Source organism: Cydia splendana, chromosome Z, assembly GCF_910591565.1.
Source record: "Cydia splendana chromosome Z, ilCydSple1.2, whole genome shotgun sequence".
NCBI lineage: Eukaryota > Metazoa > Arthropoda > Insecta > Lepidoptera > Tortricidae > Cydia > Cydia splendana.
Genome location: NC_085987.1, coordinates 42,135,255 through 42,161,928, shown reverse-complemented (window position 1 = coordinate 42,161,928; position 26,674 = coordinate 42,135,255). Strand labels below are relative to the sequence as shown.

The 26,674-nt window shown below is 36.0% G+C and overlaps 1 protein-coding gene across 2 annotated transcripts in view; it reads right to left on the bottom strand.

Annotated features, from left to right (window-relative positions):
* LOC134804130 (puff II/9-2 protein-like) overlaps positions 1-26,674 on the bottom strand; it is an 85,576-nt gene that overhangs the window by 32,661 nt on the left and 26,241 nt on the right. For both annotated transcript variants that reach the window (XM_063777075.1, XM_063777074.1), the window contains 13 exons: positions 24,787-24,807; positions 24,484-24,504; positions 19,056-19,076; positions 11,503-11,523; positions 10,665-10,685; positions 10,403-10,423; positions 9,978-9,998; positions 9,861-9,881; positions 9,472-9,492; positions 8,980-9,000; positions 3,307-3,327; positions 3,077-3,097; positions 2,541-2,561 (listed from right to left, as the gene is read on the bottom strand). In XM_063777075.1, coding sequence (XP_063633145.1) covers positions 2,541-2,561; positions 3,077-3,097; positions 3,307-3,327; positions 8,980-9,000; positions 9,472-9,492; positions 9,861-9,881; positions 9,978-9,998; positions 10,403-10,423; positions 10,665-10,685; positions 11,503-11,523; positions 19,056-19,076; positions 24,484-24,504; positions 24,787-24,807 — 273 coding nt within the window. The remainder of the gene's footprint in view (positions 1-2,540; positions 2,562-3,076; positions 3,098-3,306; positions 3,328-8,979; positions 9,001-9,471; positions 9,493-9,860; positions 9,882-9,977; positions 9,999-10,402; positions 10,424-10,664; positions 10,686-11,502; positions 11,524-19,055; positions 19,077-24,483; positions 24,505-24,786; positions 24,808-26,674) is intronic.

Below are 26,674 nucleotides of genomic sequence, written 5' to 3'. Positions count from 1 at the left end.
AGAAATAAAATGTACTTAGGTCATTTTTAATACCCTGCGTAATATTCTGTTAGTATCCTGTACGGTTACCATCAGTTTGTCACTGACATAAACACCGTCGAGAACGTAATTTACTTTCTATACGTCCCGTTTGCACTAATATGCGAGTGCGAGCGAGATGTATAGAAAGTAAATTACGTTCTCGACGGCGTTTATGTCAGTGACAAACTGATGGTAACCGTACTGTAGGTTTTAATACTCGTATGGCTCGTATAATTTTAAATGTCAAATGTTGTTCAGACTCCTGAAGTTAGTCTGCGATTGCTATGAACTTTAGTGCGCGTATGATTGTTTGCCTTCAAACAGGGGACAGGCGCTCTTAATAATGTTTTATACCAACACGACCCTTGCACTTTTTCATATGAACCATGTAAGACGTTCATCGTCAATTAAATAGTTTAAAACATAATTTTGGATTTAAATGAGTAGGTATATTAAGGCTCCATATATCGTATCGTATATCGTAATACATGATACTTTGATGTAGTATTTAGTGTAGGTAATTATGTATTTAATTCGAATATAACATCGCCGGACTTTTCTGTTGGGGTAAAGAAAAGCCAGGTAACATCCAAGATTATTCATATGACCTTGACGATTGTGTTCGTAACCTCACGAAGGAGAACGTAAGGAGAAGGTACTAAAGATTTCATAGGTCCACCTGCCAACCTGACGTCAGACCTGCTATCATGAGTTGCGTTCTCGCGCGCGACTCCGTACATCTAACGCGACTTCAAGTATGGACTCGCGCGCGAGAACGCATTTCATGCTAGACCGCCTGGTTGGCGGGTGGACCGTAGTTTGAGCATAGCTCGATTAAGGGACGAGAAAACTGATTTATATTAAAGGTTTACAGAAGTACACTGAAGGTACACCATAACTACATATTTGGAGTGCGGTATAATCCAAGATTTCACAGGTCCACCCGCCATCCTGACGTCAGAATGGCGGTAGGACCTTTTTTTGTTAAATATCTCGTTTCCGGGAGAAGTACACTGAACTCTACTAAAGGTACACTAAAGTACACCGAAGGTACGATATGTTTATAAATATTTCGTTCAAATTCGCTGAGGTCCACCCACCATCCTGACGCTCACCCTTACGCAGGCCAAAATCGGGTTGGGGAGTTGAAGGTTCAATACTCCACATCATTTAACCCTACCCTATCTAATCATCAGGACCTAGGCTTCTAGCAACTCCAAGAGTCTCTAGCATGAGTTATTTTCTTACTTGTTCTAAGTATAGTAGTTAGAGAGAAAAGAGTAGGTAGTCTAAATCGATTTACTTCTCAAGTCATGGTGCAGGCGTTGATGAGCCTGGATGAATGTCACAGGTGTCACGACGATATCGATAGCTAAGGCTAATTAACCCTTAAATGCATAGTGTTGCCAAATGTCTACAAAGCATTAGACAGCTCGCAGATTTAAAAAAAAGGCTTACGTTCTTGAACGCACCTTTATACCAAATTACATTCGTTTTAAGACGAAAAGTCGGAAACCTTGGAAAAATCCAGAAATTGATAATTTTTAGTATGTGATTTTGAACGGTGTTTTCGGGGTTTGTAATTATTATTTAATTATAGTGAGCCTTTCTAATGGTAGTAAAAAAAATCATATATCTATTACTGAAAATTTGATATTTACATAAATATGATTTAGCCAATTCAACTTCTAACACTGATTTCGCAGAGAAAATCGAAGTTATATTTTTTTTTACTCTTTTTCCTAGAATCGGCAAACAATTATGTGATACATATATTAATTTCGGGCAAAAAGAAAAACACATGCGCGAGATCGCACAGGCAGTTGTAAAATTCTTGATTGGTCAAAACAAAATTATTTTCTTCAAGAAAAAGCTACATCTGGAAAGCATGCAGGTACGTGCTTTTTACCGTTTGATCTTGTTATCTACAGCTATCGTGACTGTGTAACTGCAGATAGATCGGTTAATGCATCTCCATAGCGTAGTTTTGCTTTTTTTATTGTGCTCAAATTGTATCTAAAGCCACGCAACAGTAAAAGACTTTTTCCTTTTCGGCTTGTTATGAAATTAACATCCGGGTCAAACAGATCACTGTGTTATGTCTTTCCTGTAGACATACACAAGAGTTAAGGGTTATAAAGGTTAATTTTCTTATTTAACCCTTATCCACGTGAAAATGTCCTCCTTTTATTTAAAGAACTATGATAAAATCATTGCTTACATGCCCACAAGCTGTTAACTATTGCCCACAGGAGAGAAAAATGTACTGTTCGCGATAACACACTAGTTTTCTCTCCTGTGTGCAATAGTTAACAGCTTGTGGGCATGAAAGTAATGATTTTATCAATAGTTCTTTAAATAAAAGGAGGACCTTTTCACGTGGATAAGGGTTAAATAAGAAAATTAACCTTTATAGCCCTTAACTCTTGTGTATGTCTACAGGAAAGACATAACACAGTGATCTGTTTGACCCTCCATTGTTCCGTGATCGGTAAAGATGGAAAAAAAAGCTGTCTCACCGCAATCATCTTCTCTTTCTCCTGCAAATGTTATTGAAAATTTAGTGAGAACCAGTGTTAGAATATTGACAGAGCGCCGGGAAAGTGTGGATTGATTTAATAATTAATTTAATGCCTAACTATTACATCATCATCACCTATTAGATTAGTTTCTTCTTAACCTTTAGCCTACGAATTGCGAATCAGGCTGACACGTCACAGGCTTAAGGGGCCCACCAATAATTAACAGTCCGCCGGACGGTATCGGCCTGTCAGTTGTTCGGAACTGTCAAAATTTTGTTCTAACTGACAGGCCGATACCGTCCGGCGGACTTTAAAATAAATATTATTCTTATTCTTGTTAAATACAAAGGTAGTAGATCCGGCTAGCTAGTTTATGATTTTTTTCAAAAAGCTAACCAAGTTACTGGTATTTTGACAGGTTCATCACAATACTTACATTAGGAAATTCCATACCATTTCTATGTACGTATTTTCATACTATCCACAATAATAGTACCAAGTAATTGAGTAAGTATATTTAATTAACCTCTTACCTGTATTTCGTAATTTTTTGCCTGTAAAGACCAACCGAGATTAGGTATAATAATTAACAAAATAGAAAAAGAATACTTGAACTAAATATATACTGTTGTTCTTGTTGTTATTAAAGCATGCACTGAATTGCCAAGTTAAATACCTTTATAATAACATTGTCCCATGGAATATATTTTAAATAAAAGTATGTCGTTACGCAAGAACTTTAAGTACTAATTGATTCACTTACATCCAAAGCCCTATCTTGAGCCTGTTAAAAAAAGTTAATGTAAGTACAACATTTTTCTACAGAATACATATATATTTTTCTTGCTGAAATAAATATATTTAGGTAGTAAGTTTACCAAGTTTATTTTTTGAAGGTACCTAAATTTAAGGCAGTATTTAACCGGCCAACTAATTAATCGAATTTGACTAGTTTAAGAAAATAGAAGTGGGTACTAAAATTAATAGATTGGCAACAAAAAGAGACCCTTAAAATATATAAATATGAGACAACATTTTAATGCCGTTATAGCTTTTGTTTATTTCTAGGCAGGTACCAAAAAATTTATTTGGCAACTGAATTATTATATTGGAGACCATTTACGAAGCACATTATAAAAAGAAAACGGCTATCTATTAATTAAAAACCTGAAGTTCTTTTAAAATCTTTTATTTGGTCACTACACGGTCAACTTAACACGCTCCTCCTCGCTTCGCTCGTCGTCGCACCTATCTTCTAACTCTTGCGGAACACCGTAATAACTATTGAAATTAGTAATTAAAAATTTAAAGACCTAATGGTATAATGGCCATTAGGTGTTTCATGGTTAGGAATTTCGACTATAAGTATAGGTACTGACCATTAGTAAATAAATTAGTGGTGTTTTGTGGATTGGGTGGCTTGATTTTGCTGCCAGTTTTTTAATAATATGATGCTTAAATTTGAGGCTAATATAAATTTATTGGCGCTAAAATATTAATGCACAGCCGAATTATATTATTATATGCCCAGTGAAAGTTCCCGTTTAATATTTTAGTTGCCCGGTTAATAATAAGCCTAATTTTAAACAGACCGGTCCTTTTAGAACCTACAGAATTATCATTATGTATTCATTCATGGGCTGCGCAAACCGGCGGAGCGCAGCGCAGATCACTGAGGCGGATTAAATTTACTCCGCGCAGCGCACACCGACGAGGTAAAATTCTCCGCGATACCGCGAGCGCTCGCAACCCGGCGCCGGCGGCCGGTGCACTTTAACGCATGCCAGGGGATGCTGCGGCATGCCGCCGTTACCGCTGCGTGTACTCTATCAAAAGGGATTAGTGACTAGTATCCACGATTTCTCCCCCGTCATCCGCCGAGTTGCGCCAAGCCTTCCCCTCCCGCAGCCCCGCTTCCCGGCGCACTCGGGAGGCCTCGGCACACACCGGGGGATGCCGCGGCATGCCAGCGCCTACTGCCGCGGTATCTTCTAACTTGCTCCTCGATGCCGCGGAGTAACAATCCTCCGTGATGCTCCGAAGTCGGTCTCAGAGCATTCAAAATGCCTGAATGCAATTGAAATAGGGAAGAATATACATTGATAAATTTAAAGTGATCTGCGCTGCGCTCCGACGGTTTCTGACCTTTGATGATCCATTCTACTCAATAGAAATAAAATGCCGATGATTGAAGTCGAAGCGTCTTGGGAGGAGCCACATGTCTAAGCTGACTACCGCCGATGATCGTGTCGTCTCCTCTAAGCCAGAGATCCTCTTGGAGGTGGAAGACTTCTATGGCCAGCTGTATGCCTCGCAATGTCCGCTTCCTGAACCCGTCCCCTGTGATCCCCGAGCTGCTTTGGCCCGTCACTATACCGACGAACTTCCCGACGTCAACATGGACGAAATTGAGCTGGCCCTCAAACAACTTAAAAATGGAAAAGCCCCGGGCGAGGAAGGAGTCACAACTGAGCTCCTAAGGGCAGGGGGAACTCCTGTCCTTAGGCAGCTACAGCGGATATTCAACGCCGTTCTCCACGAAGGGAAAACTCCGAGAGCGTGGAGCAGGAGCATGGTAGTTTTTTTTTTCAAGAAGGGGGATAAAACCCTTCTTAAGAACTACCGCCCTATATCGCTCCTGAGCCACGTGTACAAGTTGTTTTCGAGGTGCATCGCAAATAGGCTGACACGACGGTTGGACGACTTCCAATCACCGGAACAGGCCGGGTTTCGCGGAGGATTTGGTACGATAGACCACATACACACTGTGAGGCAGATTATACAGAAGACCCAGGAGTATAATCAGCCTTTCTGTCTCGTTTTCGTGGACTATGACAAGGCCTTTGACTCCGTCGAGACCTGGTCTGTTCTGGACTCCCTGCAGCGGTGCCAAGTTGATTTTCGATACATCGAGGTGCTGAGAAGCTTGTATAACGCCGCAACTATGTCCGTCCAAGTACAGAACAGTCAAACAAGACCGATTCCAATACATCGAGGAGTAAGACAGGGGGATGTAATTTCCCCGAAACTGTTTACCAATGTATTAGAAGACGTCTTCAAGACTCTAAACTGGAACGGACGGGGCATAAAGATGCCAGCCTTCTACAGTACACTATAACTACATACTTGGAGTGCGGTATAATCCAAGATTTCACATATTTTTGTTAAATATCTCGTTTCCGGGAGAAGTACACTGAATTTTATTAAAAGTACACTAAAGTACACCGAAGGTACAATATGTTTATAAATATTTGAGAAAATGTTACCCAGGCTTCTCACCTTGCGGAGGAACTAAACAACCACTTTATAAATTCTACAAATATATTAAGAGACAAATTTTCAAAGACGTTGGAAATTGATGTTAATAGAATTGCAAACAGTCTATTCCTGATGCCTTTTAGTGAACAAGAAATCTTAAATATTATGACAGCATTGAACAATACTAATGCTGAGGGCTATGATAATATCGCAACAAATATAATCAAACAATGTAAATACGAACTAGTACACATTTAGACGTACTTAATAAGCTTGTCTCTAGAAACTGGGAAATTTCCCGATAAATTAAAATTTTCAATTGTGAAGCCAGTTTATAAAAAAGGAGACAAAACTAACATTAAAAATTATCGACCTATTGCTTTAGCACCAATACTCTCAAAAATCTGAATAATTATTATATGAAATTATATGAAAAGACTGAATGATTATTTCCTTAAATTCAACATAATCGCAAACGAACAAAATGGATTCCAGCGAAATAAATCGACCACGTTAGCAACGTTTAATCTCATACACGAGATTGGGTCAAAGTGTGATGATATAAATTTTACAACTGCTGTTTTCTTTGACATGTCAAAGGCCTTTGACTTCGTAGTGCACGACAAATTGCTAAGTAAGCTTGAATCCTATGGTGTCAGAGGACCAGCGTTCCAGTGGATTGATTCATATCTGAAGAATAGATCACAATGTGTGGAAGTAAAAAGTATTAGTAGCAACAATGAAAGCATGTGTCATAGATCTATGTTTAGAAACAATAAATTTGGGGTACCACAAGGAAGTATCCTTGGACCACTTCTTTTCTTAGTATACATCAATGACCTCGTAGATAAAATTAATTACAAATGCGTCTTATTCGCTGATGACATATCCATTGTAGTTACAAATGATTTTTCGATGGGCATCAACCACTACGAGTCACAGGTTAATGAGACGGTAAATATTGTAGTGGAGTGGCTTGAACGTAACAACTTAAAGACTAACTTAGATAAAACAAATTTCATTGATTTTAATAATACTAATCAGCATTTAGACATACTTTATAATGGACACAAATTAAAAGAAAATGACATTACAACATTTTTAGGATTATTTGTTGACAGTAATTTAAATTGGAATGACCAAATAAATAATGTGTGTAATAAAATAAATAGATTTGATCCTTCGTAGATTAAGAAAAACTACAGATCACAAAACAGTTATGGCCGCCTACTATGGATATGTTGAATCTGTATTAAGATATGGCTTGATTCTTTGGGACAATAGTGGTGACATTCAGATAGCTTTTGTTGCCCAAAAAAGATGTATTCGTGCTATGTGTGGAATTAACCCGTTGGAAACTTGTAAACCTTTATTTGTTAAATTGGGTATACTACCTCTTGCATGTTTATATATTGAAGAAGTGTCTAAATTTGTAAGAAAGCACAGAACACTTTTTAAAACAGCTAGTGATTTATATCCACGGAACACAAGAAACGGTAGCCGACTTGTGGTGGGCAAACAACAAAAAACAAACCGATTTAGGAAGAATTGTACGGTGATGTGTGTAAACATTTACAATAAAATACCACAACAGCTCAAAGAAGTGCCCGATGGCCAATTTAATAAAAAAATACGTGAGTGGCGTTTAGAACGCAGATTTTATAAATTAAATGATTTTTTGCAAAATTAATGTAAATTATAATTATTTTAATGTAATGTTAGAAAAAATATTATTTGGGTTTATAATGTTATTTAATATTTTAGTAAAGTTTCAATTGAATTTGTACATATGTAAATAATTGTGAATATTTTGCATGCTATAGATTATGGCTAATTAAGGAATGTACATAAAAATATTGTAATAACACCTGTAAACCAACCCTTATTATAGCAAAATAAATTGATTGATTGATTGAGATCTAGCTTTTTTAATTCGTGGATGAAAATGAATATCATGGCAACATTCATACGCCATTCCCGGTTACAAACAATTGTTATTGGAAAATTATATGTGATTTAGTTACTTTTGTGCATAAATTGATATTTAAAACTTACTTAACCAGTGAAATTTAGTTTTGCTAGTATTTTGTGTGTAAGTAAGTGTTGTGTATTGTTCGTAGTGCAGGTGTATTTAAGGTCAGTTCGTGTTTTTTAAGAATAGGTATTTTTACGTAGCCCATTTTGATTGTTGTGTTATAAATTGTTTGTTAAATGAGTCAACACGTTTACCACGCTATCTTTTGAGATTAATTAGTGATGACAAGTACGGCAAAGGTTATATTATATACTACTAGGGGCTACACTAACTGCAACGGTTCGCGTCCAAGGTTACATCTAGCGCAGAAGAAGTACCTAATGTTAGGTTAGGTTAGGTAGGTGTTTTTTATTTGCTACGGGTTACCTAGCAAAAATTCTCACGCGCCGCTACTGGTATGAGGCTATATTTGTTGTGGTTTGTGGTGATACTACTATTTGCTTCCATTTGACGTAAGATTTTTTTTTTACATATCATTTTGTGGTGATTATATTGTGTTTCTATATGTTTATTCTTTAAGTATAATACGAAGGTATTTTTATTGATAAAAACAAAGAAAGAAATAAACAAACATAATAAAACTTAAAAATCTATAAGTAGATAAAAAATTTGTCCCAGATCGCCCTCAACGGGCAAGGTGGTGAGCGTCAGGATTGCGGGTGGACCTCAGCGAATATGAACGAAATATTTATAAACATATTGTACCTTCGGTGTACTTTAGTGTACTTTTAATAAAATTCAGTGTACTTCTCCCGGAAACGAGATATTTAACAAAAATATGTGAAATCTTGGATTATACCGCACTCCAAGTATGTAGTTATAGTGTACTGTAGAAGGCTGGCCGTATTTCCCCGCTGTATGGCGATACTAATACGCTGGGCGAAATAGTGGCCAGCCCTCTGGTCACCAGAAGCCTGACATACTAATTCTTTAAGTTGTCTATTAAAAATTTGGTATAATTTATTATTGATTCTAGTGTCTCTTCCTTATATTTCATACTTAAGAAAATTTATGAAATGACGATTCCTACGTTTGTGTGATTTGAAACTGAATAGGTAGTATAACAATTATGGAATAATAAACTAATGACCTAAGGTGTTATGACAAAAATGTGTTATTGCGGGTGTATTAATCATATCATACCTCCTTCGCGTTAGAACATTCCTGGAAACAAACAAAAACAAACTTTAAATTGATCTTAAAACTTAAAACTCGTTTTTGGGTACTAAATTAAATCAATTTATTGGTATTTGATACAATGATATAATAAAAATTTTATATCTACAATAAACTACCTGACGGGGTGGGGCTTTGCAGAGGGCAAATATGTGAACAAAGCACAACGGAATTAACTTCAATGACCGTGTAGTATTTAGTATATTAGTTAATAATATAATATAATACATATAATATAACATATAAAGACAGTGTTGTTTCTTATAGAAAAGATTAAACAGAACTATGGTGGCCCCGCTCGTTAACCATAGCGCTGTACCTACGAGGTTCGTGCGGTTGTTGTCTCCGCTTTTGCTCGACTCCTTGTTAATAACTTAATAACAAAAAACCTGGATTCCTGGAATCCTGGACATTGGGGGTGCAAAACCTGACATTTAATAACGTGACGTATAAATGTACCTCCAATTTTTGAGCAGCTTCCTGTGAATTATCATATAAAATTACAACATATCATATACCTACTCGTATTTGTTTTATCTTATTCACAAATAAAAAAAATCCTAATATAATTCTTAAATAAAATAGTAAAAAAGAACAAAACTTGATACGTAATAAAAACATATTACACCATGCCTGGCTTATCTCTAAAATTACTGCCTTGAAAATTGATAATATAGCCAATATAAATATAGGTATTAGTAAAGAATTTACGATGATCTATGTAGTAATGGTGCATATTTATTAGTGAACAAAACTACGACCAATGTAAAGCTTTCCATAATAAACTATCAGTTTTACTAAGTGATTATAGCATCATTTATAAACAAATGTATATAGGTAATATTTACTTCCTTATATTTGTCAGTTTCCTAAAAATTTTAGACAAAGTATTAGGTACAACAAATACAAAAAGAAAAATAATGATTAGGTAGTACATTATTTTAAGAAAATTAAAACATATTTACTTGTTTCGACGCAGTGCATTCCTGGAAACAAAATGATAATAACCAATCTTTCCGACTAGGCTAATCTAGGGCTGCCATCTCTAAATTCGCCGAACTCGGACGATTAAAAAACCTGGACATATGTTAAATATCATTTTTTCCCCGGACGTGTATTTATACGGTTTTTACCTACTTTGCATACAATAACGGACACTTTTAGAACCCCCCCCCCCCGGACGGCCTCTAAACTAGGACAAATCCGGGGCAACCCGTCCGGATGGCAGCCCTAGGCTAATCGCCATGTAATTTGCGTATTACGAGAATAAACTGATTATATACGCTAGTAATATAACAGGGCGAGTTCATGAGTTGTAAACTATTTGTCGTTTTTTTCTTAGGTAGGACAACAACAAGACATTTATTATAAACAGATGAAAGTTATTTACCTCTAGTTGTTCATTAATAATCTGTAAATATATATTTATATACATTTTATTTTATGTGTATAATAACTAGTACAAAGAATGTCAAAATAATATAATAATCAGTTTTATTATTAAATTTTTTTCTTATGCTAATAGGCATGTTTATTACACTGTTCTTTATTTTTATAATATAATGCCTTACACTAGTAAAGATTTGTAGCTATTTACTGAATAAAATAAATCCAACTTATACATTAATATTGGTGACTTAGAAAGTGTATACCTTATTTTGTTTTGTAATCAACTGAAATCATTTAATTTATTTATTATATGTTTTCCGCCTTTGTGTGATTGATTAAAATATTTGGGTAAAGTCATAGAAATGTTTGGCTTTGGTTATTAAGTTATTATAATTTGATTGTTATGATGGAACACAATAGGCTCTAAATAACAATTCAAATTTAGGCCGCCGTTAATTATTTACGTTATGGTATTTTTTGCCGGAACTGTATGTTTATGAAGTTCAATAAGAAAAGAGCGTGTAGGTTCTTTAAACGGTCGGCAACGTACAGGAGACAGAGACACGCCTGGAGTTGCCAGCATCCATAGGTTACGTACTACAAAACTGTGGCCGGCATGCTCTGATTTTTTTTAAATCTCAACAATCCAGCAGCTACACAACGTCAGGGGTGCGAAACTCCTGACTTCGGCCAAACTCGGCTCCGCTCGGCTCAGCATTGCTCCGAGCAATTATTAGGGTTGGCACCACTTGACTTCCTTTTGCGTGCACGACCACAGATAAGATAATCACTTGATTTTTGACAACCCTAAATTGCCGAAAGGGATAGTGCCATATATTAGAAAGGGATAGCATGATTCGACCCTGAACCGCTGTCAAACTTCGGTTTTGTAGGCAGTTTCCTTTCTGTACGGTAGTACTATTATTTATTCTGTGACAACGTAAAAATGTAAGTATAGATGGTCAAGCAAATCTTGTCAGTAGAAAAGGCGCGAAACTCAAATTTTCTGTGAGACGATATCCCTTCGCGTCTACATTTTTCAAATTTGCCGCCTTTTTCTACTGACAAGATCTGCTTGACCAAGTATATGAAAATACTTACCTGGTTTGTTGTTAAATAATGCTGTAATTTTGTAACACTGTAGTTCATATGACAACTTAGCAATATTATATGAACCAATATATAAAACACCGATTTAAACTTTCACGATATTTACACATTTTTTTGGTAACCGCCTATAGTTAAACAACATTGTCCTCTTAGTCCCGGAGAAAGACTTGTTAATATGGACATGAACATCTAGCTGCGCGAGTTTTTCGTCCTACCCGCACTTTGGTCTTGTTTATGGTTTATCCAATATAACGTTTTGCACACTAGGTTAATTTTAAAGCTTGATAAACAATAATGTAGCAATAACGTAGATGGATACTTCGTACAATACCTATACTGCTTCATTAAAGCAGTAATAGGTATTGTAGGAAGTGTCCTTTCCAAAGAATATAATACTCACTAGGAGAAGAACGGTAACTCCATACAAAAAAATGTCCCCAAACGTTTATACGTTTATACTAGTGGCGCCGTCGTTGTGTACCAATGGAACTAAAGTTGACAACCGGTTTAGCCTGGCGGGTATTGGTAGGTAGTAATTCTGTTGCTAAACATATTTGTTATCTTCATATCACGAAATATATGAAAGATGCAAATATTACCCCTTGTTTGTGGTATTATCAATTGATTTAAATAAAAGGCATATTTATGTTTATAACATTGTATTATTTTATTTATTAAAAAAATGTTTTACATATAGAAATATACACTGAAAATTAAACCCTGATAACTTAATAATAAAATAGACATTTATAAAGCGCATTCACATAGTTTTCAGTATAATACAAATAACTTTAGGCATGCCTACCTATTACACTTTACACACACAGATACACTACACTTGTAAAATGCCGTGTGTACACGGCATTTTACACAGATTTCCAACTTGTATTCATACATTTCTTCACTATTAATTAATACGCTTTCCAGATGCGTTATGACGCGGTTCCTTCTGAACCCACTAAAGCTATGAATTTCACTCAAATATGTATCTTCAACAGCCGTTGCTCCGCATTTAGCACATTTTCTATGTGCATTGCTGTAATCCATGTAGGTACAGACTTACAGAGTCTTAAGTGGTAGTACCGCTACGTTGTATTTATTATTTAAAGATTTAATAAATAAAATTTTCGTTATGAACTTTAACCACAGCAGTTGGACAGAGTCATTGGCAAATATATTTTTTTATTATGGTGGGTAGACGTACCTACCCTCCATATATTTTATGAACATTGATAAAGACAGTTGGAAGCAAATATTCATTATAAAACTTAATCGCGTGTAGTTAAGTTTTAAGTGTTTTAAGTCCCGTTTTATGATTAATAATGTAAAAAATTCGTGAAAATTTAAATCTTAGTTGGGAGCAATGTTGCTGTAGAAAAATGTTTTTATTTTGATTACTGGCAACTTTTTCTAGGAGGCCAAAGCACACATAGAAGTTTCAGGCGCATACATGCGCAATTATTTGGGGACATAACTTTCTTAGGAAGTGAACAGGCCTTGGTCCTTTCTGTCCGGTAGTACTATTATTTATTCTGTGGTTGTTCTCGCAGATAATGCAACGCAAGTAACGCAACAGTGAAAATTAATAACGAAAGAGACAAAGTTATCGACCACAGCAAACATTGTATGAGAAGTGAAGCTGGAAATGAAATTGAAATTTTAGTAGTTAAATTAAATGTAAAAGAGATGTTTGCACTAGCGGTGCACCAGTACAGATTCTTTTTAAATCCAACTACATCTTGAGTGATCTGGAGTCTCGTAAAGCCGACACGACCATATACAAGCAGACGATACGCTAGTCTGTAACCGCCCTATAACTACAAAATCATATAGCGCGGGAAAATCACCGCACCCGCACCGGCTCGCTCCAACCACGCGACAGTCACGCCACCCATCGGTTGACTTCCTCCGTGGCAGAAAAGGGAAACTATCGCAACAAGAAACACACGACGAACGGCATGTTTTGTAATGGCGGTCTGATAAAAAATGTTTTATTGTGAATATACTTAATTTAGAAGAGTGTGCTTGCGCTGTGTTTGTGATATTAAGCTTCAGGACATTGGTCATTTCTTCGGAACATTGAATACCTACATAAGTACATCAGCAAGAGCGGGGGCCCCTGCCCCGACTACCATTGAAGCCGGCTTCCAACTTCACGAGGCGGCTTAGCAACAACAGGTACGTCTTATGTATTATTTATTTGTACGTGTAAAATTGTTAATATGTATTTGTCTGAACATAGGGTTCATTGTTAATTTCAAATCATATGTAAGTAGTTATTTAAATGAATATATTAGGTACTTAGAAAAAAATGCAAAAAGGGCATTTCTATTCAAATATTTCAAAGTTGTACCCGTTACTTACTTTTGTGTTACGAGCCTTTTCCATCTCTACTGAGGAAAAAAATGTTCCCATTTTTTGTTCCATTTTGTTACGTTTTCAATCTTCCTATGAACGTACGTAACATGTATGAAGGTCTGGGGATTTTCTGGTATTAGAATCGAAAGAGCTCATGATTCTGAGTGGAATTAATACGAAAATCCCAAAATCTAACATTCAAGTACAACTTTAAGGTCATGCATGGTCAAGGTCAACGGGTGACCATGAACGCTGTAAAGGGATCGAAACGTCGGAATGTACGTAGGTAGTACCCATTTTAAATCATATACGCGATATAATCTCGGTTTCTAGAATATAGTTTTATTTCATGAATAACTAGGTAACCAGAGACAATATTCAGTAGGTATCAAAGAGGTTTCTACAAAACAAATATCGGTGTAGGTTATTGGAAGAGGTTTGTTCCCTGTATCCTTCATTTGGCGGCTGGCTTTAGGTGGCTGGTTATACAATTTGACAAATAAATACCTACATGTGGTCGGTGTCATTTGTTTCAAAGAAGTCAACGTGTCTCGTCTAGCCCTAATTTAAATGAATAATATAAATTAGTTTAATACCCGATGTAACCCAAAAATCTTCTATTAGAATGTGTTGGTTTTACAAATATAACATATTTATTCGAAAAACAACTGGACTTTGACTTCAATAGAAATACATACAGACTGTGTTTGAATTGTAAGTCAATATTTATTTTTATTTATATTACTTAGGTACTAAAGTGAGCACTTCAAAAAGTTTGTACATTTCGATCACATCTTAGATTTCTATAAAAATTGGTAAGTATGCTGGTAAAGTACATGAAGCTGAACAACTTCCACCATATTTCCCATAATGTCACAGAAAGTTTCTAAGAAACATTCCTTTTTTGTTACCAAAATTCCTTACAATTTTGTCGATTTTAGAAGAAACTTTCTTTATATTAAGAATTGAGACTTAATTAAAACAGTCAAGTTAATAACTGGATGAATAAGATAGGTTTATATTTGTTGACCTATATTTGAATATTTAATTAACTAGGATGCGCGGATTGGAACGTAAGGAGTGAACGATTGAGTGAGATAACGAAGTGACGAACTGTTGACTGAACGACGTGTCAATGAGAGAGAATGATGCCGAGTGTTAACTTACACTGATGCGTGTGAAAGAGATAGCAAAACGCTATGGGCAGATTTTAAATTGTAACCGGGGATTCGGGACCTTATTTTAAGGGGGTGACGTGGTCGGATATTCATTCAAAAGGTCTTTTAGTCATTCTTGCCTCCTAGTACCTAAGCTAAATGGAAAGGTTGTATTGAAAAAAAAACAACGGGTTGCACTCCGGGAGTGCCGACAGAAGTGAAAACTCAATGACTAGTCCAAAATGTCTGCAGCACTATGTATAATTGACCCATCCTCGTTTCTATTGAAAAACTTTAGTTCCGAAATTGCTGGCCAGTGAGCTTAAATTAGTAGCGTTAATTGTTTAAAATTCGAATAGAAATTGTAAAGTTAGAGTCTGGCTAGCCAAAAATTGTTGACAGATATTTCGTTGTTGTATCACCAATTGTCTATGATTTAAAAAAAAGCTAAAAGTCAGTTGTCAATTTATGTCATTCATTCAAATTGTTTGCGGTTTATAAGGGCGGGTTTATTTTAAATAGTATTCATAATGTCTATACTGAGTGAGGTTCGCAAACTATTATTTAAGCTCGTAAATAATTACGACAATGTGCGAAGTCGACGTGTAGCGTTGTATAACGAAAAACTGCAATGTTTACAACTCCTAAAGGAATGTAAACAAATTAGGAGGTTGGTGCTTTATAAATATTTTGATACTTAGCATTTTGCATATTTGGCATAGTACTTATGTATTTTTTTTGGTGATGGATTAATATTACGGTATTATCGAGCTAGGTCTTATTTACACTACATTTCATTTTTTGCCTAGTTACAATGGTATATGGTGAGAAAGTGCTAACATATGTGTTTATCGTTGACTGTACTTTACATAGTGGTAAAAATTATGCGAACTGACTTTGAGTGCACGTCAACGTATATTTAACTTATATCCTTAGGTACCTTACGTGTGCACAGAAAATCAAAAAAAATTTCTAGTATCAAAACTATAATTCCTATAACTAAAACACAAAGTGTGACCAGCCCAGGATTTTTTGAATTTCCCGCTAAACGTTTGTGTAAAATTTCAGTAGCCAGACTCTACCTTGCAGACCTCGCATCTAAATATATTTGGTCATGATATTTTGAGTTTTATTCACCAGTACTAGAGTTCACTTTTATTAGCGATTTCATCAAGATGTAGCTTTATTGAATTATATTGGAGTGATATAAAGTTATGTATTTCAGCCTCTACAAGATTAGAACATTGAGCTTTATTGCTTATAATACAGTAAAATTATACATTTAGCGTTTGCGTCAAATCCGGTAGTTCTGATTTTTTGCAGACTTATTTATGATGTTGGTCCAATGAATAATCCAAGCTGGTGACCTCGAGCGCCGAACGCAACTTTGTCAAAAATCGAAAAACCTGCGAAAATTTCGGTTTTTGTTTAGTTTTGGGCGATTCTAACCCTAAAGGACTAGTTTTTGATAGTAGCTTCCTTAGGCGTTTTTAAAGAAGACTAAATTTGCTACAATACGAGATTAGAACTGTCTCTGTAGATTGAATAGTTTCCGAGATAAAGGCTTTCAAAATTTAGATTTTTTTTTTAATTGAGCTCGTAAGCTAAGTGAGTGCAGTGAGTATGCACTTTTGACTCAGGCGATGCCGCTTGGCACGATTGTTTCTAAGGTCAAACAAAGCTGATTTGGTGCGGTAGCCACGATATCGTACCGTGCCTACCCCCCAAAAAGGGAGGGGAAAGGGTCGGATCCCCAGGTCCAATCTAAGCTATATTTCTTCCTGCTCTTAGTAACTAGGGCAAGTTATATATGATTTTCATATAATTTAGGGCTTCCTTATTCTATAAAGTATCACTTCAAAGCAGGCATTCATACATTTTTTTGTAAAAATATGAAGCGGATTGAGTGACGATTTCCATAGAAATGTAATTAAGGCCAAAGTCAAAAGTTAAAAATCTTTAAAAAAACACTTAACTTGGCGTTTTAAAAGTATGAATATAATGTTTTCATCCTTAAATTATATGAAAATGATATATAACGTGCCCTAGCTCCTAAGAGTAGGAAGAAATATAGCAAAGATTGGACCTGGGAATCCGACCTTTCCCCTCCCTTTGTATAATGTAGTCTTCTTTAAAAACGTCTAAGGAAGGTACTATCAAAAACTATTCTTTTAGGGTTAGAATCGCCCAAAACTAAACAAAAACCGAATTTTTCGCAGGTTTTTCGATTTTTGACAAAGTTGCGTTCGGCGCTCAAGGTCACAAACTTGGATTATTAATTGGGCCAACATCATAAATAAGTCTGCAAAAAATCAGAACTACCGGATTTGACGCAGAAGAGCCACGTTACAAAATTCTACAATTTCACTGGATTATTAATATAAAAGTCCAGTTTGAAATAATTGACCAGATTATCCTCGTAAGGCCCAAGCTATTTTTAGGACGTTTATCATATCTACCCAACGGCCTAATTTTAGGTACTTATACTAGCGGCCCAGACCTTCTACTTGCTATAAAATCTGAAATTGGCATATTTTTAGCTGAAGTCTTATTAAGTACTGTAAATGTAAGTATTATGAATAAAATTAATTTAAAATTTCTCGAAAAAAAAATGTCCTATTTTTAGGTCACTGGGATTATATTTTGTGAATATTTGTTATTTTATCTAGTCACTACATTTGCAATAAACCAATGAAATAGCTGTGAATCATTAAATAAAAACGAACATACATATTTCATAATTATTTTTATTTATGTAGGTAGTACATTACAGTTGTACAAAAAATCTAAACTTATGTACTTATTCTAAACATCAACAAAAAGCACTTTCTTCTAAAATATTATCACATCAGCCTCAACTTTGTTTAACAATTGCACTTTAGTCTTTATTAAGGATGAGATCAAGTTTCTCACATTACTTATATAAACAATTAAACATCATAAAAAAGAAATTCGAGTCCTTGAATTTCCACGAGAACGGCGTGAAATGTGAGATTCTGCAGGCGTGACATTTTTATTTCCAACCGAAGCAGTAACCATCTGGGTCTCTGGAGGAACTAGTTCATTTTCATCTTCAGATGACGAAGATGTTGAGGAGTAAGAAGGCTGATCACGTCTCGGGGGTTGAAAATCCGCATCAAATATGTCATCATCGTAATCACTTATTTCTAAGTCGGATTCGTTTAGATTTAAATAATTTTCTAATTCTGCATCCCTCAAGCCTGTAACAATGCAACACTCGGAATAAACGCCCGAAGTCCCAAATTTATGACAAAACAATTATATTGTACTAATGCAATAACATTCCATCGACCTAATTTTAGGACATCGAAATTTACTCGCATCTCCTGCTCGAAATAAATAATAGCGGAAAAAAATTTTTAGTGATCGTCATAATACAAAGCTTAAATAAGTATTTTTAATTAAATTTAGGTTAAAATAATTTAAGATTCTGGTGAAAAAAACGGATTTACTTACAACGTTTTCGCGAGGACGCCATCTTCCCAACATCCGCGTGCCAAAAGACTGTCATTTGATTGTCAAACGTCAAACTGACAGGTAATCATAATAGCTGCGTTCAGTTCCGCCATATTTAAGAAATAAAGGTTTCTTTACACGCAAAGATTTAGGATCAGTACGTGTCAGAAGTGAATGACCTAATTTTAGGACTCTGGGCCGCTAATTGATAAATTAATATAGTTGCTTGGGCCGGAAGGACTACATTTCTCAGTCCTAAAAATGGGACGTTGGGCCTTACGAGGTTATGATACGTTATGACTAAAGTTCTTTGGTGAATAACATTGTCCGTCACACATGACGTCAGCGCGTTACGCGTTACGCGTTACGCTGTCTCGAGTTTATATATTTTTTTCCCACCACAAAAAGTGCTCAGCGCCGCTAAAGAAGTGTTTCACTTCAAAAATATTCTAACACTAACCTGAGAAGTAAAGAAAGTTAGTCGAGCAAATCCTTTATTAGGTAGGTACCTACGTGGATATTTTTAGCTTATTATCATAATGATACACTTACCACATTCCGTTTTTTACAAGACTACGAAAAAAAATTAAAAATAGACATTAGAAAATGCTATATACCTAAAACCTGAGATTCTCAGATTTTTATCACTATTTTTATATTTTTAGAAATTGATATTAGAGATGTGCCGAATTTCGTAATTATTCGGAACATTATCCAATGTTCGTATTCGGCCGAATTATTTTGTTAAAGTGCCATTATATTCGGCAAATATTTTGTCATAATATCTCATGCTCTGAAAGTGGGTCATTGTTGTTCTATGAAGTGCGCGGAAAGTGATATGTTTCTGCTCTAGTGCTGAAAAGTGGTGTACTCTTCTGTATCCCTCGCTGACCCATGAGCAACTAGGTGGAAACAAATGGAAAATGTAATGATAATAAATGTAATATTGTCCTATTTCCCAGCCTGGAACAATTGGTAATTTTTTTTTGACTTTACTAATCCGGCATTGGATCTTTTTTTTTATCAAAAATGATGAATAGGCACAATTGTTCAACAAATTATTTTTGATTTCTTTTATTGAATATCTCTTAGTGTTTTTTATTTCTTTTATATTTACATCGATTTCATAATGCCCAAAGGAATACACCAAAACGATTTTTATAACCTTGCGTTAAGTGACCAAAGGCAGAATATTATACCTATAGCCACACTTGAACGTTTTTACTACATTAAATGGGTTTTTTAAAAGTTATTTTAAACAAATATAAAAATCTCAAATAAAATATAAGATAAAAATTGCCTATTTTACTCATTCAATTGTTATTTAATATTTCCAGTCTATCCCGCTGATTTTCAAACTTTAATGAACAATTCATTTAAAAATTATTGTAGTTTATTAAAATTTGCAGAATGCAGTTGGTATAAATATTGCTGTCAAAATGTTTTTCGCTAAGGGTTATTTTTCTTCAGACATGCCAAGTCTCCGTTTGCAAGTAAACTTCCTAAGGAAAAATCATGGCCGCAGGTCTATTTCTTTCTGCAAATGTGTCTTGTCTTGCTTGGATTCCTCGCATTCTGTTAGAAAAGTAGGGTGTTTAACTCGGGTGAAAGGCACCATTTCATCCCTTGGTTAACAATCAACTATTATAATATGTTTGTCTTGTTGTCACACTGTAAAATATAAGCTCCCCCAGGACTTTTCAAAGTAGGTAGGTACTCTCTTCTATCAGGTCCTCCTGATGTCAATAAAACACATGATGAGACATGTTATGTTAGTAGCAAGTGTAATTGGTAAACTGTAACCGTTCTTGTGGTATTCATAATGAATAAATAAAAATGTTCAATCCATAGGACTTTTTGATTATTTGGAGAATGTTGAACATTTTTTTGCGAGTCCTTTGCCTTTTGTCCTGTTTGTTTCTAGGGAATTGCCTAAGCCATTCATATTTAGCTGCTAATGTAATTGAAGCGTTTTAAATGGTTGATTAGAATGATACTGATAAACCGAATAATTCGGCCGAATATTCGTATTCGGCAAACTCTATATTCGGCCCATCTCTAATTGATATAAAAGCATAAGTCAAAAAAAATCCGATTTTAGGAGAGGAATAAAATAAAATAAGGTCACATTGGGTAAGAGACACATAGTATAGTTCGCTCGGGGCAAGAGCAACTATGAGGATTTCCTAAAAGTGTTTCTCTTGTCCCAATGTTCCTCTTACTACATATAACCTTACTACTATGAATATACTTATGCGTTCCCGCCGCTCTTGAGCCCCAAATAGTGCGGAACGACGGTAAGCGCCCTGACGGGATGTCATTGATTCCCTGGAAGATGGGTCGTGCGTTGGTATGGGACGCCACTTGCGCTGACACGCTAGCGGCGACCTACGCTACGGCCCATCGACCAGCAGGCGTGCTGGCGCGGCGGCGGACACTCGGGAGCGTCAAAAGGTAGCCAAATACAGCTGTCTCGGCGCTCAATACGAATTCGCCGCATTTGGCGTCGAGACGCTTGGTTCGTGGGGCAGAGGCGCACAGATGCTCCACAAGGCGCTCGGGAAACGGCTGAGGGAGGCAATGGGCGACCCCCGCGCGGGCAGCTTTCTCGCGCAGAGAATTGGAATCGCAATCCAGCGCGGGAACGCTGCCCCTGCGTGTTGGGCACCCTCCCGAGGGCACCAAATTTTGATAGGTATTTTTTATTTTTAGTTTTAGTTATTTTAATAGGGATGATGACACATGTTGAATTTTATAACAAAACCTAGTTAAATATATAGCAAATGAGCAATTTATCACAATAATGTGGATATAAAAATAATATATGGAAATAATACAAAAATACAGGACCTGAAAGTTCCAAAAATTAACTTTTTTTTAACTTCCAAGAAGGAACCCAACAAATAATTAAGCGACACTTAGCACTTATTTTATCACCTAAAGACATAGAACGGCTGTAGAATAGCTACATATTCTAAGCTTACAGGCTCTGGTGACATCAAGGTCTTTAAGAGGTCCATGTATAGCTTTAAGATCCACAGTAGCCGTTTTGGCCGCTATAATGCATCTTAAGCCGCTAGTGTTATAGCTCAAAGTGAATTCTACCACCTTAATATCTATATGAGTAGGTAATAAGAAGCTGCAATTTTCACTTAAGGTTCTAAACAGGCGATAAAAAGTCTTTTATAGCTCCGTGTATCATAATCGCTACTTAACTCTCTTGTATCACTTACAGTCGAAGAGAGAAGTTATGAGTCACCATTATCGATCATGTAGTCGCAGACGAGCGTTATTCAATACCTTAGTACATCTTATACTGTTATTGGAGTCTTACTTAGAACCTAAGCCTATAGCGCCATGTTAAGATGACCGATGAATCAATAAGCAAAACAAAAACTATTAATTAGAACGTAAATACTTCATAAAAATCGATAATTTTACTCAATATCGACCTAATGTTAGTATTGTTATATTTAAAACCGGACTTCACGTATATTGAGTAATTTTTCGAAAATTAAATACGGTGGACCACAAATAAAGCAATATTATATTCAGATAAACATGCAAAGGATCAGAGGCCCATTAAAATTTTGTTAGTAATACATATAGTTTTTGACAGTGTAATTAATTTCGCGATCATAAATCCGCAGATACGAGGGGTAAACCGAAATGCTCGGAAATTTAAAAAACTAAGTACACTAGATATATAAATTATATTTTATTGTTTTTCGAAGTACTCTCCGTTACAATCAATGCACTTTTGCATTCTTTTAAACCAGTCATTGAAACAGTAATTCCAGTTTGAACTCGACATTGCCAAAATGGCCGATTTATAGGCTTCGACGGCGGCTTCTGGGTTCTCAAACCGTTGACCACGCAATAAATCTTTAATTCTAGGGAATGTAAAAAAATCGTTTGGACTCAGGTCAGGGCTGTATGGAGGATGGGACATCAACTCAATGTTTTCCTCGTTCAAAAATTGATTTGTTTTACGGGCGGTGTGGGAGCTCGCATTATCGTGATGTAAGATGACACGTCGTGTGGGGTTCCCTCGGCGAAGTTCGGCCAGCATCTCAGGCAAACAAACTGTAATATACCAATCAGCGGTAACCGTTCTTTGTTCTTGTAAAGGAATTGTGGCAATATGTCCTTTTTTTGAGACGAACGAAGCCACCATTTTCTTCGACACGCTGCGGGAACGCACAACTTTCGTTGGTTTGACCTCGTCTTCGAAGACCCAAACTGCCGACTGGTGCTTTCTTTCAGGCTCATAGGAATAAATCCAGGATTCGTCACCCGAGACAATGTTATAAACGGCTTTTGACCTTCCTCCATTGTAGCGTTTTAGAGTAGATCGGCACCAATCGACACGAGCCGCCTTTTGCTCTTCTGACAAATTATGGGGTACCCACCGGGAAATCAATTTTCTGACACCCAACTCACCATGCAAAATCGTGTGGATTGCAGTCATTCCAATGCCTATGGATGCCCGAATCTGCTCGTATGTCACATGTCTATCTTCTTTCAGTATTTTTTCTACAGCCGCGACGTTTTCGGGCGACACCGCTGTTTTCGGCCGACCTGTTGAAGGCACGGTGCTGAGAGAGGCACGACCCCGTCGAAACTCTGCATACCAACGATATATAGTCGTTTGACTCGGTGCTTCCATTTCATATATAGAAACAAGCTCATTAAGACAGTTATCTGGAGATAACCCTCGGCGAAAGTTGTGATAAATAATGGCACGAAAATTTTCACGGGTGAGCTCCATTTCGTCCAGCGACTTGTCAATTTGAAAATGGAATTTAAAAAATATGACGCTATTTTTTTAAATTGTGAAAACGGCATCGTGACTGTCAGTTGCCAGTACGCGTGTGATAAAAAAAGATTTAATGTAGCTCAGTTTAAAGTACTCTATTCCCGATCATTTCGGTGTGCCCCTCGTAACCTCCTGCATCAGTGAACTAAAATAATTATTTGCTTTTAATTATCCGCCATTACATTTCACTTCAAGCTGTCACAGAGCAAGCTTACGAATAATAATACGAAATGGAAACATCTGCAACCAAAGCAGATAGGGCTAAGGAAAAATGTGCAATTACCTTCTTGAGTGTTACAAATATTGACTTTAAATGCTAATATACCATCTAAAGCTGAAAGTATCATCTATATGGCCCTACACTACTACTCAAGTAGTTAGTATTCGCTTATTTGGCACCCTTTTAAATCCTAAGTACTTAATCAACGCTATTACAACACTACTTTAGCGCTCTTCTACTACAACAGTTTGTAGTCACCTATATGCAACCCATCTAGCTCCTAAAGAATTAATTAACACTATTGTAGCTCCACTATACCGCTCTTATGTCTCTTTTTTTATCCGCTAACCCTACTGTAGCACTGTTATAAATCTTATGGTGATAAAATTTGTGCCCAATCCGGGGTTAAAACGGGGTTATATCCGGCTATAACTCCTATTTTTAGAGCACTAACAACACCTAAAGAGTAAATAGGCGCTTATATAAATCTCTTCTAACCCTTAAATTTAGCGCCTAATGTTAGTTGGGAAATAAGTAAGGATACCAATCGATTCCTTAAATTTTATCCAAAAAAAGATTGTATAGCAACTATGTACATAAACGCAACATTTCACCGACAAAAACGCAGTTATCTTGTTTTTTCCATACAGTTTATACTTCAAGATGGACTCTCAGTGACCTTGACGTCACGGTCACTTATCGTTTTGTTAGGGGCGTTTCGCGAGTGAAGTACGATTGTCAGACTTTGACTATCATTTCTGACTTTTGTATTGCTTTATTGCAATGGGTCCCATATAGACATTTGATCCTAAAAACAAACCTGATCGATTGATATCGTAAATGAAAATTTGTCATCTAGCCTATTGTAGTTAGTTTTAGTTTTATATTCCTGTTTATGTCTTTTAGTAATTTATATTTGATTACTTATGTTAGATAAATACCTCAACAACTTCTAGTGTGTCCTGCAAACAGAAAAAAAATTATGAAGATGCAATTCCAAAATTACTTTAAAGGCTTTCCAGCCTGTCCATTTCCAAAGGGACAAGTTTGGGGTTTTTAGGATCCTTTATCTGTAGAAGTGGCACCTCAGAATAGCCGTTGTAGAAGTGAACCGTTGATATACATAATATCTCACTTATCTGTCAGTGTTTGTTATATGACTACCTAAATACCATGAAAAAATAAATGCCGTCGAGCTTTCAAATATTTATGTGTAGTGGTTATATAATGTGCAGTAATTTTACCTCTAATGTTTTATTTATTTCCTGTGAAAAAAAAAAATGTATAGAAAATAACATTTTTTATCAAACCCTGTTAATCCTTTATTTTGTCATGATTAATTAGCAGCGTCTTGATACTCTTGATTCGCGATACACTTTTTAATCTCCCGATACAAGGAGGCCTTCTATTCGTCGAGATCTATTTTTTACGTATGTTCCCCGATTTCTCGTTGTCATCCTCCTGGAATTCCTGGATCGTGGGGAAATCGAAGAAGAGCAGGATAAGTTAGAACCTCAAATATTTAAGTAATTAAATCAATGGTATAAATGTACACAAAATGGTTTAGGCCCATGTCTACAGATTCTCTAATCTACGGATTCCCAATTTAACATATAAGATAACCAATTATATAGACGGGTCATTCTAAGTTAAGAGGTAATCGCTTATATGAAAAAGCGGCACAACATAAATGTTAAAATTTTGATCTAATTATACAATATTTTTATTGAAACAACTCTTTTATGTATATTTGTAAGCTATCAGTCATTTTTTTAATTATTTACCATTTTAGAAGGCACCAGGGGAGAGACCGTACTTTTTCTATGTAATAAAGAGAGAATGGTCTCTCCCCTGATCTCTTTAAAACATAAACAGAATCGAAATTTTGACCAGCCGTCTTACAAATTCGAGCAAATTAAAGTGTAATGATTCATTTAAACAAGAATTCATACCTCCACTGTACATTTTGGAAAATTATGCGCCAGGGGAAAGACGCCAGGGGAGTGACTTTTTCATGTTAAATCAGATATAATTGTGAAAATATTTATTGTAAATAATTAAAATAAAGTATTTATATAATCTATGCATAAACTATAGTAAATATACAAATACAATTAAGTATTTATATCAATAATTTTGAAATAAAACTGACCAGGGGAGATACCACTTTCATAAAACAACATTCCTGTTCTGTTTATAAAACCTTACCTTTGAGTATTCAAAGAGGTTTTTTGAGTACCATGTTTCCTGCATCTTAAGTTTAAGCCCACCTGCTTTGAAGAGGTTATCTAACGTGTTTAAAAGGAGGGTGATCGTTCTTTGGGGATTCCTCTGTTGTTCTTGATTTAATGTCAAATGAATCACCTGATTGTCGCCCTGACCCATTGTCTCTCCTTGGAGATTACATTCATCCAGTGCCAACTTAATTATCATTATAGTTGTTATTGTCCATGCTTTCTGTCGCATACCTTCTAATCCTCCAAATTGGTCATAATGACAGTACTCTCCGGGGATTGGTTCACCATCTTCTCCAATTTCAGGCGGGGTCAGACGAGAGCCCAGGAGGATCATACACCGATTGAACCAGAGGTGAGAGTCGGAATATAGGTTAGATCTACCATGCAATTCATCCAGTTCTTTGAAGATGTACTTGTTCAGGTCATGCCTCTGTAATTGATTCCATTTTAACAAATCTAGATTCACGTTTGCATGTCCGACTTGTGCAATAGAAGATGCCACTTTATCCATTCTCTTTGTGGCTTCCAATTCTGAGTTTGTCATCGTCTGTTCCTTTATAAAGGGAAGTATATTATCCCCAACTGATTTCTCTAAAGCAACTTGCATAAGTCTCATTTCATATGTCTGTTTACAAAAGACCCGACCGGTTGCATTTAGTTCTCTCTCTTTCCTACACAATTGAGTGATATCATCCCTTTCATGATTATAGTAGAAGTTCTCTTGTTCTTGTACCTTCTTTGCCAGTTCCCCTTCTTCACCTTGAAGATACCTCATTAGCACCCTAGGTTGGAAATCTATGGTTGACTTGGGTTTTCTTTGATTGTATAAGTGCTTAAAAGCACATTGATCATACGGAAGGAACCAATGGTCCCTCGGTGGAGAACACGCTGTGTC